Source organism: Amblyomma mixtum, chromosome 2 (assembly GCF_055824585.1).
Source record: "Amblyomma mixtum isolate Tamu chromosome 2, ASM5582458v1, whole genome shotgun sequence".
In the NCBI taxonomy this organism is placed as follows: Eukaryota; Metazoa; Arthropoda; class Arachnida; order Ixodida; family Ixodidae; genus Amblyomma; species Amblyomma mixtum.
In genome coordinates, this window is record NC_143013.1 from 121,506,315 (window position 1) to 121,525,392 (window position 19,078).

General features: G+C 45.2%; 1 protein-coding gene across 1 annotated transcript in view; it reads right to left on the reverse strand.

The window, feature by feature from the left end:
* Nucleotides 1-19,078, reverse strand: part of Lmpt (four and a half LIM domains protein limpet) — a 277,389-nt gene that overhangs the window by 132,260 nt on the left and 126,051 nt on the right. Inside the window, exons 3-4 of the mRNA XM_089572504.1 lie at nucleotides 18,361-18,538; nucleotides 15,248-15,481 (exon numbers count right to left, since the gene is read on the reverse strand). Coding sequence (XP_089428630.1) covers nucleotides 15,248-15,481; nucleotides 18,361-18,538 — 412 coding nt within the window. The remainder of the gene's footprint in view (nucleotides 1-15,247; nucleotides 15,482-18,360; nucleotides 18,539-19,078) is intronic.

Consider the following 19,078-nt stretch of genomic DNA (forward strand, 5'->3'; position numbering starts at 1 on the left):
AATATTTATTTCAAACAAAAGAAGTCACAGAATTTCAAGACTGACTTTATTAACCTGTAATAAAATCTACCACTTCCTTAGACTGCACCCATTGAAGCGCTGAGGTTCTCGAATTTCAGATTTATTTCGGTATATGCCTTCATGGCACGCATAAAGCTAAATGTAAAACTCCTCCCAACAGAGTAATTTGTGGCGTTCCTTTGTTTTGGTTTACAAGCAGTAGTAAGCTTATTTTACGGAGTTCTTGTTTCATCGTGCGGCAAAACATGAAAATCCCAAACATATTATTTTCCTGTGCCCGCCCTACCAATATGTGAAAACCTTAAACGTTCTGCCTCACTAGATAATTCATAGCTGAAGGATTTAAGCTACCTAATTATCTTTTTACTGCTGTCAAAGTTAATGCGACGAGTGACACACACACGCACACGCACACACACTAGCGCACGCACACACACACACGCACGCACGCGCGCACACACACATACACGAACACACACACACACACACGCACGCGCGCGCGCGCATACACACACACACACACGCACGCACGCACACGCACTCACACACGCGCGCACGCACACGCACACACACACACACACACACACACACACACACACACACACACACACACACACACACATACACATACACACACACACACACACACACACACACACACACACACACACACACAATGCAGAAATAAGTTCAGTGTTCAGAAATAAGGTCGTGCAAGAAGCGATATCGAATTACATGACCCGAATTTGAAATTGTTTCAGAAACAGCATACAGCACAGCGAAATTTCAGAAATTTTTATATAACGAGAAAATCACGGTTCCACAAAGTTATTAATCGATCTGAGAGCAATTCCATTCGTCAAATAGGCGAACATTTCAACTTTTCTGTGATAGTGTTTTTAAAAAATGCTTTTAAAAGACTTACAGAAACTCGTTACAAGCGCTAGAGCTGTGCTGTTGTTTCGCGTATAATGCTGATCCAACCGTCAGAGAGCGGCATCGCCTCTTACTTTGATAAAAAAAACAATGATATCCTATTAATGAATAACCACTAAAAGAGATAAGCTGCTGTCCCGAAGGCAAAACCAGCAACCCCCCATTTCGACCCCGACGAAAACATAGGTTATTCGCATGCATGCAGCGGTATCTAATCTACCAAAGTTCATAAGTGTGCGAAGGAGTTTACAGCCTCTGCCGAAGTGGTTAGACTGGTAGTTATCTTCATCGGTGCAAACACTGGGCGGGTGTATTCTGCGAGACCTGTCCAACTGCACCGCTATACTCCTGAGCGGGCAAAAACAAGTGACTCGCAGTTCATACAGCTATTTTTCCAACATTAAATTGACTTTAAATATACCTGTAAGGATGGTGGTGATGATTTTTTGTCGCACAAAGAGTGTCGGGATACGGTATTTTCGTCTACACAATGTGGGGTCAAAGACCGATTTGCCAACCATTCAACCCAAGATAAGGTGACCACTGGGAAGGAGAAGGGTTGTATCCACTGTATCGGAAGCGGTCACCCGGAGGCACTAGGGATCGAACCCCACACCTTCAGCATGCAAGGCGGATACTTACCACTAGGCCACTCTGCGATAATCGGTTTTAATCGGAACTTCGCAAATGCTAATGCAAGAATCAATGTTGCCACTTATGCTAAACCTCGCTTCTTCTTCATGCAAAGCACGAGGCATTTTCTAAATTACACATTTGATACCCAACTTCCCTATCCATTTTTCCCGGCCTTAAAAGCACGAGCACACCATGATGTTTAGCTAAGCTGACCATGAATCGTGGACTAAAGGAAATACTTATGGACGGAACAAACGAGGAATATTGGCGCAACACGCTTGAGATTGAATTCTCCGCGAATCAGTTCTCTCTACCATCTGCGTGTTGTGGACGCGCATATTGATGAAAAAGATATAAAACGTAGCTCTTCACTAAAGAACACAAAGAGCTCGAGAAACAACAAAACAACCTCTCCGAAAAGTCTCCACAGCAATAAAACAAATGAAGTTCTCTATTTCCTTGCACAAGTGTGTTGACCTAACTTTGGAAAGATTCCGCAAGTACGTAGGGAATGCACATGTACTTTCGACATCATGACGTTCTGCAAACGTCAGAACAACAGCTTAATCGCGTAATAACAGCGTCTCTTTCTTTCCTTTCTTTGACAAGTAATGTGATACAGCTTACGCAAGCAACTTCGCGGGGGAAATTTCTCCACGTCCTTAGGCTCTCCTCACATCGATTACAAGTGAAATTATAATCTTCCAGAGGGGGAAAAAAGTCCGCAGTTGTCAAGTATTTAAGACCACGATACAGTCAAATACAAATCGCTGAAAATTCGGTGTGCAAAGAAGAAAAAATATATCAAACACTAAAGCTAGAAGATGCTAAAAGCGTTCGCAGCTTCTAATTATTAGCGAATGAAAAAGCAAAAGAAGTCATACGGATTTAACTCCAGGCATCGCGAGAAAAGGAAGCAGGGAAGCTGAGAAATTTGAGCATTGTTGATACGCATGCTGTTGGTGTGTACCCAGTTAGTGCGCAAGTCAAGGGCGGTGAATACTTCACGTCAAGGAGATTTTAATACTCGTAACAAGTTGACTCATATTTTCGATTCGTAAAGCGACACCTTGGAAGCTGTGATAACTTTTTTCCTTCCGATTACAAGGTCACTGGAATCCCCTCTTCGTTCAGCATCGCGACGTTCTTCAAGACACGACACGGCAAGAACTTGTAACCAAAGCCAAATTCGCGCTTTGTATTTGTTCTCAGCAAGACTTTCTTGTAATGCGTACGTTTATGATCACGATGAGTATCAATTACATAACAGGCAGGAAACCTTCATATTGCAGTGTGGCAAACAGAAACTTATCCCTGCGACAACTGAGTGCACCAAAGTTTTCTAGCATGGTGTTCCAGATCTAACTTGCACTTCGAGGCTCCCCGAGCGTCATGCTGCAACGCTCAGTACAACCAGTAGCACTCGCAACCATCTTCCACAGTGTCAGAAGGTTACGGCAGCTACAGCGCGTGCGATGTCAGTGTACGTTAAAGAACCCCAGGTGGTCGAAATTTCCGGAGCCCTTCACTACGGCGCCTCTCGTAGCCTGAGTTGCATTGGGACATTAAACCCCAATAAACCAAACCAAACCAAACCATATGGCACAGTTTGGCAAGACAACTTTTTTCTTGCAAGGGTTGATCTCAGATTCGTGGTTGCTTCATTATTAAATATGGGCAGTATTGGGTTCATTATAGTGTGAATTGGGAATCATTTATTTATCATTTATTATATGCTTAAACTCCGAATGGCTTTACATAAGGGGGAATGGTAGGAAATACAGGAAATGGCACATGCATGTTACCTAACGTCACAAGCTATTAGCTCACAAATAAAGAAATATTAGCTTTTAGATGTGCTCTACATCTTTTTTCTTTCGAATCTCTACGCGCCATTGCTGTGTAGCCATACAAATCCGACTAATGGCTCCATCTGTTGCGTCAAAGGAAAATTAAAAGTGCTCGTTAGAAAATGTGGCGGCATTCAGTTCAACTCATCAGAAAAACTGATGACTGTTCCCACGATGAGATGCAACAAATCTGCGCAAGCAGTATACTGGTTTTGCCTTTCACTTTTCAATTCCGCTTTTACAATGATAGCCCTTCATTTCGTCTTCGAGATGGATTTCACCATCTGTTTTTCGTTCCACTTCAGAGATGGATTTCACCATCTGTTTTTCGTTCCACTCCAGAGATGGATTTCACCATCTGTTTTTCGTTCCACTTCAGGTCGGGTTATAATAAGTGAAGGCTTCTGGAAGGGGGGCATGGGTACACAGGTGGGAGGTGAAAAGTGGGTAGAGGTGGGTGGAAGCTCGATTTCGCCCTCGCTATGAAGGGTGCTAATGGGTAGGTGGGTGGAGGCTCGTAGGTGGAAAATGAATTTTTACCGGTAGGTGCGGAAAGGTGCACCCAATGGAGTTGCTCCAAAGGGTGTTCCTCTATGGTGGAGACCTCTCTCTCTCTTGCACATGTACACATGGCGCGGAGAGAGCGATAGGTAGAGAGAAAGGGGATTTTTTCGCCAGAACAGGGCTACACCGCTAAGGCAGTAAAAAAGTGCGAAAAAAGGCGGAAACAAACAAAAAATCATGACCTCGGGCACAATGATCTCATCGCGGACCACAGCGGGAGCTAAAAGGGGTCGCTGGCGGCGTTAAATATGGCGCTTGTTGGGCGTGGTCGCGGGCACGTTGCCCTCATCCCGTCGTCACGCTGAGTCCCGATTCGTCCTCCACCTGGCCGTTCCCGGAGCCGCCGTAAAACGACCGTCCGAACGCAAACATTGCTCTCATTCACGCAACCAGTCTGCAGAAGGGAAGCCGACGGCAAGCACAGTGCAAATAACACTGCCCAGCGCGTCCCATTTCGGCGCGTCGACCTCGAGGTGCCGCCCACCTTGTCTGCAAGGCCTTTGCGCGGACTCGAAGCCTATTAATGTATTTATGGGCATGACTGGGACGAGACCAATGTTTGCCGCAGCCTGACAGGCACGTATATGCATCCTCGCCGCACAGTTCGCGGTTGCTTACAAATGTACACCTGCTTGGTTTCTCACCGCGTTTAACATTTCAGCCTCTGACCGCGTTTCCGTATTTGTTTCTCAATTTATTCTTACTTCTGCAAATTTTCAGGGCACTAATTTTGATTTATATCTGGCATTTAATTTGCTTCATTTTTAGTGCCACCTTGTCCTCACTCTGTTAGTCCTTAGTCTGTTAGTCGCATAAGCAAACGGAACACTAAGTTACTGGCTTATTTCTGTTTCCATAGCGCGATCGAAGATGGAATATGGGCCTTTCACTGGGAGTGCTCACCAGACGCACCTTACTGACAAGACATAATTACTGCAAAGCAAAGACTGCAAAGGCTGCTACACTTATTTCAGGTAAACATTCAACAGACGAATGTAAATTAAGCGAGATATCGGCACTATTTCATGAGAACCTAGAAGGAAAACAGTCCGCCTTCTATTTTTTCTATAGCATGTAACATAGTCCCACTACGTACATTTCAGAAGTTACAAAACTTGTGACGCATACTTTCACGAATCGATCACGCCTGCAAAGTCAAGCAGCCTTTTCCCGTACTGACTACGCGTTTTTTCTGCGCTAGGCCATTAATGAATGGAACCACCTTCCCTAACTCATCGCAAACGTTAGTGACCACATCCGCTTGATTAACGCCTCAGAATTCACTTAGTTGTAAACTAAATATTCCTTCCCATTTTTACATTGAAACATTTTTACTAAAACTAATTATGTTGATGCCGTTTGTATAGCTTTCATCGTATGTTTTCATACATTTTCGAAACATGAGATAATGTTATCTGTCATCTTAGTGAATTATCTTTCCTATGCATGCTCGTTTTGCTTGCTTGATGTACCTACCTATATGCACATTGCAACATTTCTCACAACGTGTTGCCTGAGATTGTACGTTTTCATGTCAAAGTAATATTCACAGAGATTTTATATCAGTCCTCCCCCCCCCTCCACCTTTACGTAATGCCCTGAAAATCAATGGCCTTCAGGGTAGATAATAATATAAAGGTAAAATAATAAGGATTGTAGTAAGCATAATAAGGCTAAAAAATTAATAGTGTCGCACTAAAACCGTCCCGCTGCATGTCCACAAATCAAAACTGGAAGTGAAAGGCGACAGCGTGTTGCAGGTGGTGGTGGTGTGAACGAACGCATTTTTTAAATTTTTTGTTTTCAACTGTTTTAACAAATTAATTTTTGAATTACCCAGCCTAAATTTTCCTATTACCATCATCAAGCATTGGCTTTTAAATCTGCGCATTTCGACACAGTTGAAGCCCTCTTTTTCCAACTTCCTCATTTTTCTTCATTTCTTTAATTAATTAATTACTGAATTCATAACAATGATTTCATTAACCCCTCATCGCCTGTCACACACCAATCAATCATAAATCACTAGAGCCCCAAGTTAGCATGATACGTATTTTTTACGCAGCCCTAGATTATTTCTGACACGCGGTGTCGACTAGGCTACTACTGTGCCCATGGCTTTTCGACCGAACGAGCAGTACACGCTGTCGCGTAAAAAGTGGAGTTTACTTCATTTTTGCCTCTAAGAAATTTCTCCCACTTAGACGGCTAAAATAAAGGCTAAGACTTAGCCTGCAGTCATATGCTCTGCCCTTTACATCTGACATAGAAAGCAATGCACCGTTAGATGCAAAAATATTAGTGCAAATCGCAGACACGTCTGGTGCACCTTCGTCTCACAAGATGTTTGCAGCACTACGGAAGGCATTGCTCTCTCGTCCAATCAGGGCTGCAGGAACACAAAAAATAGTCCGTCGAATATTTCAGCAGTGTAGGACTATTAATCAAACAATAAGCACAGCAATTGAAAACATAGTTTGGACAGGTAGATTTAGATGGTATAGATTGTATCAATCACTTGTGAAATTTACAGACAAAGCCCGTACGAACACAGCTCTGCGGAGGCTTGCTGCGAGGTGGTGATGCGTTGCCATTTTCCAACATGGCGCCGGCTGAGTCGGTTGTGTCGTTTCTGTGCCCTACACCGACAGTGCGCCGTTTTTCCAAGCAGGTGATCTCAGTGGGCTTCTTGAAGTGCTTCGCGTCGAGAAGGGGGGCAGTTCAAGTACGAATGCGCTCATCAAGAGGACGGCAAAACTCACCCAGGTGAGCGAGCGAACGCTTTACCAGTGGACAACGCAGACGTTGAAGGCGGGCCGAATGTTGTCCCGAAGAAGCCGGCAGCGTTACAGTGATGGAAAACGCTCCACATCGTTCTGTGAAGCAGGATAAAGTGCGGTCGATGGCCTCAAAAAAGGACATAGAGACTTGGCCGTCCAGAAATGGTGTCGCGTGGAGAAGCGACATGGTGAAGGCCGAGCTCATGAAGCTTGTCAACAACGTGAACACAGGTGTGGACCGATACCGTGTGGACTGCATCGCCGAAGCTGCTGGCCGTCTCGTTGCGCGCTTGCCACCCTACCACTGCCAAGTGAACCCGATAGAGCTTGTTTGGAGTGATGTCAAGGGTTTCGTTCCCAGTCGAACCAAGACGTTTAATCTCCAAGACGTGGAGCCTCTGGTTTGGCAAAGCATCATGCAAGTGACTGCTGAGAAATGGAAGAATTACGTGCAACATGTTATTAGTGAGGAAGATGTGATGAGGAAACTGGACCACTTCATCGACGATGTTGTTTACTAAGGACCAGTTATTGTTGTCAACCTGGAGGACGACACAACCAGCAGAGCTGAATGGAGTTGTGATGACGATGAGATGAGCCCCATTGACCTGCTAACGTGCGCGCAAAAGTCGGGACCATTCAGTACTGTCGCAGTGAAAGTAAATCGTCTCTCATGAGATATGGCAATGGCTGTTGTGGACGGTTCCGGATTAATATTGACCGCGTGTGCGTTGACTTTCGAGCAGCGCATGTGGTTGTTTTGCATTTCTCCACCATCGACATTCGGCTGTCCCGGCCTGCATTCGACCCAGCTTAATAGTGTAGTCACCATGTAGGAATAAATAAATTCATATACACATGACAGGAAGACTGAAAATAACTGTAACGTTACTACAGAGGAACTGATACGAACAAGTGACGACAAAAAAGAAAAAGTGGGGCCAGTCCCATTGTAACGGGCGTCCGCCTGTCCAAAAACAAACAGATGAAAGAATAAAAAGACATCAAGCGCCACCTGCTGGAGGTAAAAAGAAGCTAACTACTAGTACGCCTTCTTTCACCATGATGGAGCCACCTGTCAATAACTGGCGGTGCGACAGGCGCGTAGGAACACACTAATGTAGTGCGCGCCATCCTGATTGGACGAGAGAGCTCGTACCTTTCGTAGTGCTGCAAACATCTTGTGAGACGAAGTATAGTTCGTCTTAATAGAATGCCTTTAAACTAATCCATAACAAAATTCTTTTCAGCGATGAGCCGAAGCACGCCGAGGCCTAGCAAACTAATCCGAGGCTTAGGAATGCGCGCTGGCTTAAAGAGGCAGGGCAAGACAGAAGTATCACACGTAAATGCACACGATTGATGGGTAGCTTGCAACCAAACGTCGCATGCGTGCTTTCCCCACAGCTCTTCTTTTGCACCTTTTTTTAAATTTTTCGTTTATTACTTTTTTCCTTAGATCTATAAAGGCAGGTAAGCACACATTAAGCCTTTGGTTGCAAGAAGCTTTTCATCGATGTCTTTGTGTCGTCCTTCCGTGATGTCATGCTTCGTTAAGACATGCGCAGCGCAGTTCGAACATGACGCAATCACATCAACTAGCCCCGTTTCGGGCTTGGCAAAATAATGCAGCTCTTCGGGCCCCGCCTTACAAGCTCACTCGCCGATGGAACGCTTTTATTAACCCTCGCAAACCACTTTCCACGCGACCGTAAACGCTTCACCTCAAACGTCTCCGCGCTTCCAACAGCTGCTGAAACGACCATCGAAAGACGTGTCCGCAGAACGAGATACATTAGCAGTAACCGACGGTTATCTTGTGACAACTTCGTGGTAGTTATAGCTGCGACATCGGTAGCCCGTTCCCCTGGAAGCCGTGCGACAGGCGACTCTAATCGATAACCCCCGCCTTGCCATCGAGGAAAGGACACACGCGTCCTGCCGTATACGTGTTTTTCTTGACGCCGCACCATCTGTTTCCACCCACACTGGCATTCGCCACGCCCCGCTTCCTGCCACTGTCGTCCCGTAGTTTGGCGCGAAATAGCCTCTATATCGCCCTTAGAAGCCGCAGGCAGAATTGCCTTTACAGCACGCCGCACTACCCTGGGGAGCTACACGTCACGTTGTTTGTGCCAAAGAGAAAACGGACGTGTGTGTTATAGGATGCCGAAACCATCGCTGTTTCAGTACGACGGCAGAATAACTTCACAATATCGCGTCATATGATGATGCCTTTTCTTTTCATCTCCCATCACATATCTTTGAATCAATAAGCTTTCAAACGCCTCCCTAAGCAGCACAGGTGATCAGCAAAATGTTGGCAACGTATTGGCAAAGGCAGGTACTAAAAAGGACTTGCCTCACCTTTCCCTGCAGCTTCTTTCCCATCGCAGGTCAATAGCTTCATTATGTATGTTAACGTAGAAGCCTACGGCGCCGGTAGGTAATTCCCCCGTACCGTGTCGTCTCAAGTCAGGAGGGGTTGACAATGATGACAGCGCGTCGCGCGCTTCGGACGCTGTTCAAGCTAGAGATGTAAAATTTCAAGAAATTTTGAATGGCATGAAAAAAAAACCGTTTTTTCAAGGTTTTTTTCATGAAAAATTGGAAATTTTGCAAAACGTGACAAAAACAGATTTATTTGCAACCGCACAACGATCAATAATAATGCTCCGAAGTTCAGTCGCATATGCAGTTACAGATGTCATATTGTGAAACGAGCTTCTTGTTCTATTGCACCGAGAAGATAAATAATGATTTGCACTTCAGGCGAATATGGAGATATAAATATCATATTTGTGGAACGAACTTCTTGTTCTATTGCACTGAGAATGAGAACATGAAAACTGATCTATAATTCACTCTATAAGTCACTCCACGTTTCTCCACTGAAGTCACTCCACATTTTGTTAGATGGCAGTGCGAGTCCATCACGCTTGGTCTCGTTGAGTATTACCAGAGTTTCAGGTGTTATTGTGTAGCCGTCCTACCCAGTCTCTGTCGCCAAGAAGCTGGGCGTATTTGGCTAAAACCGCTTAGGTGCACAGCAGCCTATGTTATTTATGCCGTGTGTGTCGCACTGTAGAATTTGCAGTCGTTTTGTTCTACTTCAGCCATGAGTTCAAGTATTAATGTGTTTTTAACTCATGTCTGGGTCTTATATGTGACCTGGCCTTCAACCCGCTTACTCGCAGCCCGAACATTTTAAAAGCACTACCTGGCACCGGCGATGACAACTGCTCTCCACTCATTCAACGATGCACGCTGTAATGGTTTTCAAACCAAAAACAAAAACCCAAACTGAAAGCAAGCAATCCTAAAACCTTGACATTGCATTGTGAAATTTTAGATGTTTTTTTTCCATTTTTTCTCGTCTGAAAAAAACTAAAAAAAAAACGTTTTTTTTTCCAAAATTGCAGTGTTTTTTTCAGGCCTTCACATCTCTAGTCCAAGCCCGCGGGGATTGGGGAGAAAGACCGCGAACAGCCTTGTCCGGGCCGCAAGGCGCCGACGACCATTCCCGTTGAAAGGAAGTGGCTGGGGGGTGAGTAATGTCGGCGACTTCTGAAATAGCTAAGCAGTGGACTTACTGGCGCCTCTAGAGTCGGGCTCTGGCGAGCACTGGGCCCCACCCACTTGTATGTAGAGTTGCAGCGGTATTGGTTGGAATTGGGCGAGAGCAGGCTTAATAAAGCTCCGCCCAATTATCGAGGGGATAAAAACCGCTGCAAGCAAAGAGCGGGTCGAGCGCGCCGAGTCCCAGTCTCGGCCGCTTTCTTACGGCCCTTCTTTTTAAAAGCCCTTTTTTAGCCCGCCTTTTTCTCCATGTTCTTGTATTCGGTCCCGTCTTCAATAAATCAGTTTTGTCTCAAGAAGTTAGGAGTTGCTGCCCCAACCGGCAATGTGTCGCCGGACGAGCGTACGAAGACGTGAAGTGCTTTCGATCAGACCAACCGGCCATTCAGACCATTTAACTATGTACTTTTCACAAAATTTATCATAATCCTTGTCTTAAAGAGAAGTTATTAAAAACACCACCCTATATTTCAGCACGCATTGATCACCGTCACAAAGTTTCGATCCCCCTTTGTTGTACAAGATGTTTTCACGATTCATTCATACCCAGAACTTGTGTCAGCTGGAATCACCTTCCCCACAATATTGCTGTAATTACTGATACTGCTGCATTTCGTAACGCTGTTATTCATTTTATATAAGTATGTGTCTATAACTTTGTTAATTTATTAGCTGCTGTTTTCTTTTGTGTTTTGTTTTGTGAAATGCTGCCTTTTGTTAATTCTGTTATTCATTTTATACCAGTGTGTGCTGTAACTATATTCAATTTTTCTAGCTGCTGTTTTGTTTTTTGTACTTGCATGTTACTCCCACTCCCCTCTGTAACGCCTAACGGCCCTGAGGGTAATTAAATAAAAATAAAATAAAAAGAACCCCGCCGTGGTGGCTCAGTGGTTGCGGCGCTCGGCTGCTGACCCGAAAGACGCGTGTTCGATCCCGGCCGCGGCGGTTGAACTTCTTTGGAGGAGAAATTCTAGAGGCCCGTTTACTGTGCGATGTGAGTGCACGTTAAAGAACCCCAGGTGGTCGAAATTTCCGGAGCCCTTCACTACGGCGTCCCTCATAGCCTGAGTTGCTTCGGGACATTAAATCCCCCTAAACCAAGCCAACAAGCTTTCAAGGATATATCATAAAACATACTTCTGTTCAGTTCTAGTTCTTCAATAAAAAGTGGACAAGCAACTCGTCATTGACTCCCTTCACTGAACATATATGTTTACGTGTATCGTAGCCTTGGCAGATTGCAAAGATATCCCTTCCAAATATTTTGTTCTGCTTCCTTGTGTCAGATCTGTCAGTAATTTCCAGCGGGATTCACACAAATCCATTGACGCTGTTCAGCACTTCGCGTATTTGTAAACTGCCGGGTTGGGTTCCAGTAAGGAAATGATACGTTGAGTAGAGTCCGGTCTTGACGTATTTCGAGCTACAACGGGAGTAGTGAGTATTTCAGCTGAAGTACTTCTTTTCTCCTGCGATACTCACTCCGCGTTGCAAAATGCCACTGTCAGCACTAATCCGAAGTTCTCCTTCCTGCAATTAGCTGAAACTAAGGAGAGATCCCACGGTACAAAAGACGAAGTAAAACAACTGAAATTCCGGAGGAAACTAACATTAGGGGTTCCTGGCGAATGGATAGCCGTCCTACCTTGGTCATCATATTCTTCAGGAGATAATAGTTTTCTCGACAAAGAAAAAGTAGCACATGCAATACCTGCGCGTGGAGTGCTTTTCTTTCCTTTTTTGTGTGCATATGAAGCCCCTTTCAGACGTTTCCAGGTTGCTGAGGGTTGATTCTAGATTACTGTACACAAGAATGGCTAGTGTGACATCCTCAGGTTCCAAATTTGTAGAGGCTAGTATAAGTTTTTTTTTCTGTATAACTAGGCCTAAGTTGCGCTAAATACCCTGTACATGGCTCAGAAATCGCAGAACTACAAACTTTTGAAGAAAAAAAATATTAAACTAAAAAAAGGTTGGAAGTCACTGAGAGTAAAATTACTTGCAAGTCCGGAGACTCAAGACGAAAGTACCTTATCTGAGCAGTACAATATACACTACCATTTTCAGCGCCACTTTTTCGATGCTTTCGATAAGAGGGAGCCGAAGAACCTAAACGCGATAACTGATATGCCTGCTAATGAGAACGGTACCCCATCTGGCTGTCTAACCACAGACGCTCCCTTTATGTGGCGGTACAATGCAGTAGCGGGCTGTATTCGAATAATGACGGTATTAAACCTACCGATCCTTCTAACCAAACAATCAGTGCAAATGTAAGTTTCATTCAGTACAAACAGTGCGAAACTCGGTTACGCGCACCGCCCAAGGCAAAACACATGGCACAGGTCAATGTAGGAGTAAGAAATGCCATGCCAGAACGCACATTAGTGCGAAAGCACTCATACGCTCACCAACACCAACCAACAACACACTAAATCAGATAACAATGCCATTGAAAGTGTCAAGAGAAGAGCGATAAGATTAATCTATAACGCGTATGGCAGGCATATATCTGTTAGTAATCTTAGGGACAGAAACGGCATTCCAACACTCGAAACAAGACGTACGGTTCATCGGCTGCAGATGCTTCATAACATAATCAACAATAGAACAAAAATGGATGTTAACACCTACATACAGTTTAACAGAACCAGATTAACCAGATGGAAACATGAGAAAACAATGGTTATGCCACTAACTAGAACTAACGCGCACCGCTTCTCCTTCTTTCCGCGAACCATAGCAGAATGGAATGCACTGCCACCTGAAATAGTGAGCATGCCATCAATCGCCTCATTTTTAACTGCTCTAAAAAATCATGTCACATAACGCGCCATATCGTTGCTTCATTTTTCGCGCACATAAGCATTGCAGAAAGTGCTCCTTCCGATAGCTGGCAAAGCGATGCCTAGCACTCTACTGTACCTTTTGTCTTTTTTTTTGTGCATGTGTTTTCTTCGTGCGTCATCACAATTCTTGCTGCTCATATCTGCTCTCCCCACAGCATATCTACCATGTACTGCTTAACTTCTTTTGATGTTGTTCTTTTGATTATGAAGTGTTCATTTTGTAACTTCATGTGAACGCCAAGAGTATTTTTTATTATCTTTTGTTTGTACCCTCTCCTGCCTCGGCCGCCGAAGGGCAGCCGGCAGTATTTGATAAATAAAAATAAATAATAAATAAATAAAAAGAATCTTATCACCGTACGTATGATCTAGTACCGCTGCCTAACCCGAGTTACTACCCGAGCTTACCCGAGTTACTCGGGTATTTTCGGGCAGTAATTCGGGTAAGCTCGGGTAATTTCGGAGGAGCGTCGCGCCACCTGTGCGAGAGGTTGTTCGGCAAGATCACGATTGGTCGCACAGTCCCCACCGGTGGCTGTGATAGAAACACCCACCTGCCAGTACAGTGGCGCATCGCTTAACCGCTGCGCCACTGCGCTGGTTGTGGTATGAGTACTCGCTGCCATTTCTGAATGTTAAGTAGAGAATGAACACTTCGGCATTTGTGGGCATTGACTAACTAAAGATATCTAAGCAAACAAGGGAAGGGAAATGAGGGGCTCGTTATAGATATGACAGAAGCCAACAGCCACAGAAACCAAGGGGCACAGGGGATTTTAACTGATTTATTTGTGTTGTGGTGTTGATCAATTTAGAATATTACTGAATATGTTACCGCTTAAAGCTAATTGATTAGAAAAGCAGAAAAAAAACAACCACACGCCGCCGGTGGGATCCGAACCCACGACCTCCGAATTACGCGTCCGGTGCTCTACCTCTGAGCTACGGCTACGGCTGTCAAATCTTCTGCTTTCGGGGGTATTTATGTTTACAAGTAACCTAACCTTGAGAGTGATCATCAGCGCCACCCACGTTCATAAGCGGCGGACGTAGAACGTCCTGAGTACCGCAGGTGTGACGTAGAACGTCATCGAACGGAGAGGGTGGAAGCTGTGTGAGAACCCTCTTATAGTCATACACTTTAATGCGCAGCTTATGTGCCCACACCAAATTAAGAACGAACACCTGCTTGCGAACGCCTCCTAGGTTTAACTACGTTAACCCCTACCAATATTATACGATACGACAAGTAGCAAAATGTTGTCACGACGCATTCTCGAAACAAGAAGCCATATGGCGACATTAATCGCTTGTTTGTGTCACTCTTTCATCTTTCCCGTTCTTCTTGCGCTGTGAACAAAACCATGAATACTTACAAACCCGCCCAAATTTCCGCCCTGCTGGACATTAATCTGCCCCAGAAAAAAAGTGTGCGGACACTTTGGCAACTAAAGTGTTCAGAGTCGAAAGCAAAGGACACTGCCGTGACGACTTCCGGTGGATGTGACGTTACACCGTTCCCGTGGCTATATCGATACCCAAATTGTGCATCTTTCGGGGACCTTAAGTGTTAATTACGCTTAATTACAGATTTTTCCATCTAATTTGACACAAATCCGACGTTGTTCCGACCATTCTGTGACAATTTTCACTATGCCATGACGACTTCCGGTGGTTGTGACGTCACATCGTTCCCGTGGCTATATCGACGTCCGCGCTATTTCGACGCGATTTCGACGTTTTGCCTGTAATTAATTAATTACTCCACAGTCATCAAACCTGACTTCTAGGTTCATTGTTTCCTCCTCTGTCTGAAGCAACCATTGCGTTTCTTGTATCTTTTTCAGTTCCAGAGTTGAACGCGTGTGACACGCTTTGTTAACGGACAACAGTGTCAGTCATTAGAGGCTTTCGCCTTAAAAGTGTGTGGGAGGGGGGGGGGGGAGTCCTTAGCAGTGCCCAGCTATCTCGCAGCACGAAAGCCCCTCAGCTTGCACAAACAGGCGGTTCGAATGTATGGCCCCCGTACCAGCGTCTTGTCGAGGGCCTCCCTGACGTAACCGATGTCGAGGGCGATCTCGTTGCGAGCGTTGACGAAGTCCTCGAAGGCCCGGTGGCACTCCCGCTCCAGGAACTTGCAGTAGGCCAGCGCCAGGTCCTGCTTGGGCAGCTGCACGATGAGCTGCCGGTCGCGGTACTTCTCGCCGGGGCTGCCCAGGCGGGGGACCTTGTGGTTGGGCAGCTGGGCGAAGTACTCCTCGATCTGCGACGGGGAAAGCGAGACCGGTGCAGGGGGCGCTGCAAGCGCCAGCTCGTGGTCTTCCTAATGAGCTTGCATTTCATTCTCGCAATACTCGAGCAAATATGACTGTTCTGGCGAAAGTAACTGTTGTAGGAAGAAGGTTGCGGATACCGGAAGCTGTTGGCGGCACCAAAATTCTCACTAGGCTCTTACTTTTTTTTAAAATCCTATTTCGCGCAGTCAGAGACAGTTGGGCAGAATTTTTTGACGTAGAGCAATGAAGTGTGGCTGGCTTATTGGGAAGCATAGTACCTATGAAACACAGCGCTGGTGGACAACGGACGAGAATGAAGGCACACAGAAAACACACAGTGCGCTTGTGTGTCTTCATTCCCGTCCGTTGTCCGCCACAGCTGTGTTTCAAAAGAATGCTCTACCAACTCGCCCAGCATCATACCTTATTGGGCAGCCACTGAAAACTTAAAATACCAATTTTCACTTAAATATCTAAAGTAGTTTTCAATTTCAAATTTTTGTATGCTTCGTTGTTATATAAAACTTGAAGAAAGCCCGGCGTCACAACCAAATATGGTAGGAGCCTGCAGTCGCTGTTAGGTTTTTGCCCACACGAATGGTTAATGCAGTGACATTCTTCATATATTTTGAGCAGCCTGACTTTTTTCTACACATAATCTCACATCCACGCTTACAAATGCGCTCATTATCGTCACGTTAAGTAAGTGAGAGAGTGAAAAATTAGAACTTTAAGATATATTGGAAATTCAGTGCATAAAGAATTTATCAACCGACAGAATGCAACAGAAAGCACGAAAATCGGTGAAGTCGTCATGCTGCGCTTTCTGCAAGCAGAGAAGTCAGGACATAATCACTATTCAGAAAACTAACATTTTCGCGGAGATTTCAGCCAGTTTTTCGACGCCTACGGATACAAGAACATTTTTTAATGTCACTTGTGGGCTACTGTCCGGAATATTTTTCGAGATAAAATTACAAAGACCTTAAAGATACCAAATCAGTTGCCTTCAAAATTTTTTTTTGATTTTCGGCACCTAATCACCGCGTCCCCACCTAAATCTTGGAAGTACTTCAAAGAAAGTATCCTATGTAAACTAAATGAAGCCTCTAGTGCGCAATCTGTGTCACCGAGAAAAAGAAGGGCGCAAGAAAGCACGCGAAAAGCCGTGGCTTGTTGTTGGCCTAATTCCAAAAAACTGGCGTGATTTCCACGATGTGTATAGAATTGAAAGGAGATTCTGCGTTGTCTCCTAAAAGAATAACCAGCAAGTCCCGAATCTAGCTTAAATCCGTTGTTGGGCTTGTCGCTAAGCAGCGAATTTCTCGTGCATCCGACATTTCTTCCCAACTAGCAAACCTCAGAAGGTTGCGTCATAGTCAGTGTCATAACATCGAAAGTGTCTATGCCGTATCATTTTAATTCTTCAATAGGCAAGTAAACCATCATCGTCATTATCAGCCTGACTACGCCCACTGCATAGGAAAGGATCAGGCTGCTCCCATATATCTCCAATTAACCCTGTCCTGTGCCAGCTGCGGTCACCCTATAATAATAAACTTCTTAATCTCATCCGCCCACTTAACTTTATGCCGCCCCCTGCTACGCTTGCCTTCTCTTGGAATCCAGTCCGTAAACCTCAAGGGCTAGCGGTTATCCTGCCTTCGCATTACATGCCCTGCCCAAGCCCATTTCTTTCTCTTGATTTCGACTAGGATGTCATTAACCCGCATTTCTTCCCTCACCCACTCTACCCTCTTCCTGTCTCTTAAAGTTAGAGCTACCATTTTCCTTTCCATAGCTCTCCGCGTGGTCCTCAAGTTGACACCTTTTCGTTACCCTCCACGTATCTGCTCGAGAGGTGAGTACCGGTAGGATACAGCTGTTGTATACTTTTCTCTTGAGGGATATTGGAAAACTGTCATTCATGATCTGAGAGCATGCCAAATGCGCCCCCCCCCCCATTCTTATTTTTCTAGTTATTTGCTCTCGTGATTAGGATCCGCAGTCGCTACCTGCCCTAAATAGGCATATTACGCAAGTCACCATGCTCTCGGATGAAGTGGGCAGTATGCCATAAGATAGTGAAGATTACAAAAAAAAACAGAAAAAAGATAAAATTTCTCCCGAAGCTGCGGGGAATTGAAACAAGGACCTTCAGATTGCTGGGCACGCACGCAACCCATAGGACGCAGAACCGCGTTGCATCAAGGGAAGAAAGGTGAAACTAGTGTTTGGCCCGGAAACGGTGTTAGTAGGTCTGCTGCGGTTCATAGCACAACTTCGCACCGGGGGTACCAAGCTACTTGCTGGCGATTTTGCTTGCAGGCGACAAGAGACGTGACCGTAACTAGAACTACGATCACTCCAAGGCACTAGCCTCCCCTGGAGATCTGTACGTAGTATTCTTTACGCAGGCTCTGTATTCGCTTCAGACACCAAATTGCCGGCCTGGTCGTTCCTTTATTCTTTATTCCTTTTCCTGCCTTCTGTCCTGCCTCTACACACTTGCGCCAGTGATCTAGCTTTCTCGACACGACATCCTTCAACAGCCATTCCAAGCACCAACACCCGTCTGGTTAACCGAGTGGTTAGCGTTGCATTCAAGGGTGACCTACGCCGAAGGATTGTTCTTCGCCCTGATTTAGCATGTTATAACTATCGTAATCAAATTTCTTGTCATCTGAAACAGTTCCTCAACTTGATGTCGCATAAAGAACTAAGACTTAGTTACTGTGGCGAATTTGCGCACTTGTAGTCGCCATTTACCGTTTGTTTTCTTTTTTTTATTCTTAGCCTACTGAATCAATCACTCAACGCGCGTACTATGCCACCGTGGCTATCGCGCACCTGTTGCTGCGCATACCTTGGCGCTAGACAGGCCCGGGGGCACCCAGGAGTAGCCTTCCTGCAGGGTCTTCTCCTTGGAGGTGTGCTGCGAAGGGTCCGACGCCTTGATGCCGATGCGGTCCCGCACGTTGACGAACTCCTCGTGGTACACATCGTGGGACTCCCGAGGGCACTTGCAGTTGTTGCACACTTTCCTGCATAGCACAACAGAAAACTCCATCTAAGTTCAGCGTCCCGCTTCACGAGAGCGAAAAATAGGCAAATAGGCCCCGCGAGTGCAAATGGGATAAGAGAGGTAAAGAGTACAGTGCAGCAAAAAATGTTCTGTCAGATTCCAGGCCAGAACGCGCCATTATTGGTCCGACATATATATCCTAAAGTTAAGTACTCTTCGCCGCAGTCGTGTGTTGACGTTACTTTCACTTTTTAACGATCGATCTCTTGCCTTAGCCATCACAGGCATTGCCTTAAAATTGAAAGTTAATTAAAGCCCAAAGCTACTTTCGAAATTGAAATACTCCTTCAGTCCAAAAAATCTTGCTGCTTGTTCACATGTTCACACATAAAGAACAATTTGAGCGCGAAAGTAACAAACTCATAGTAAACAAACAAATCTAGGTACAACGACGGCTCATGACATATTATTTCTTCAAAAAATAACACTTATAGAAAGGCACACCACCTCGCCAGGCGCCGATTAACCGAGGATTCCCGGAAAACTCCGTTTTCCTCAA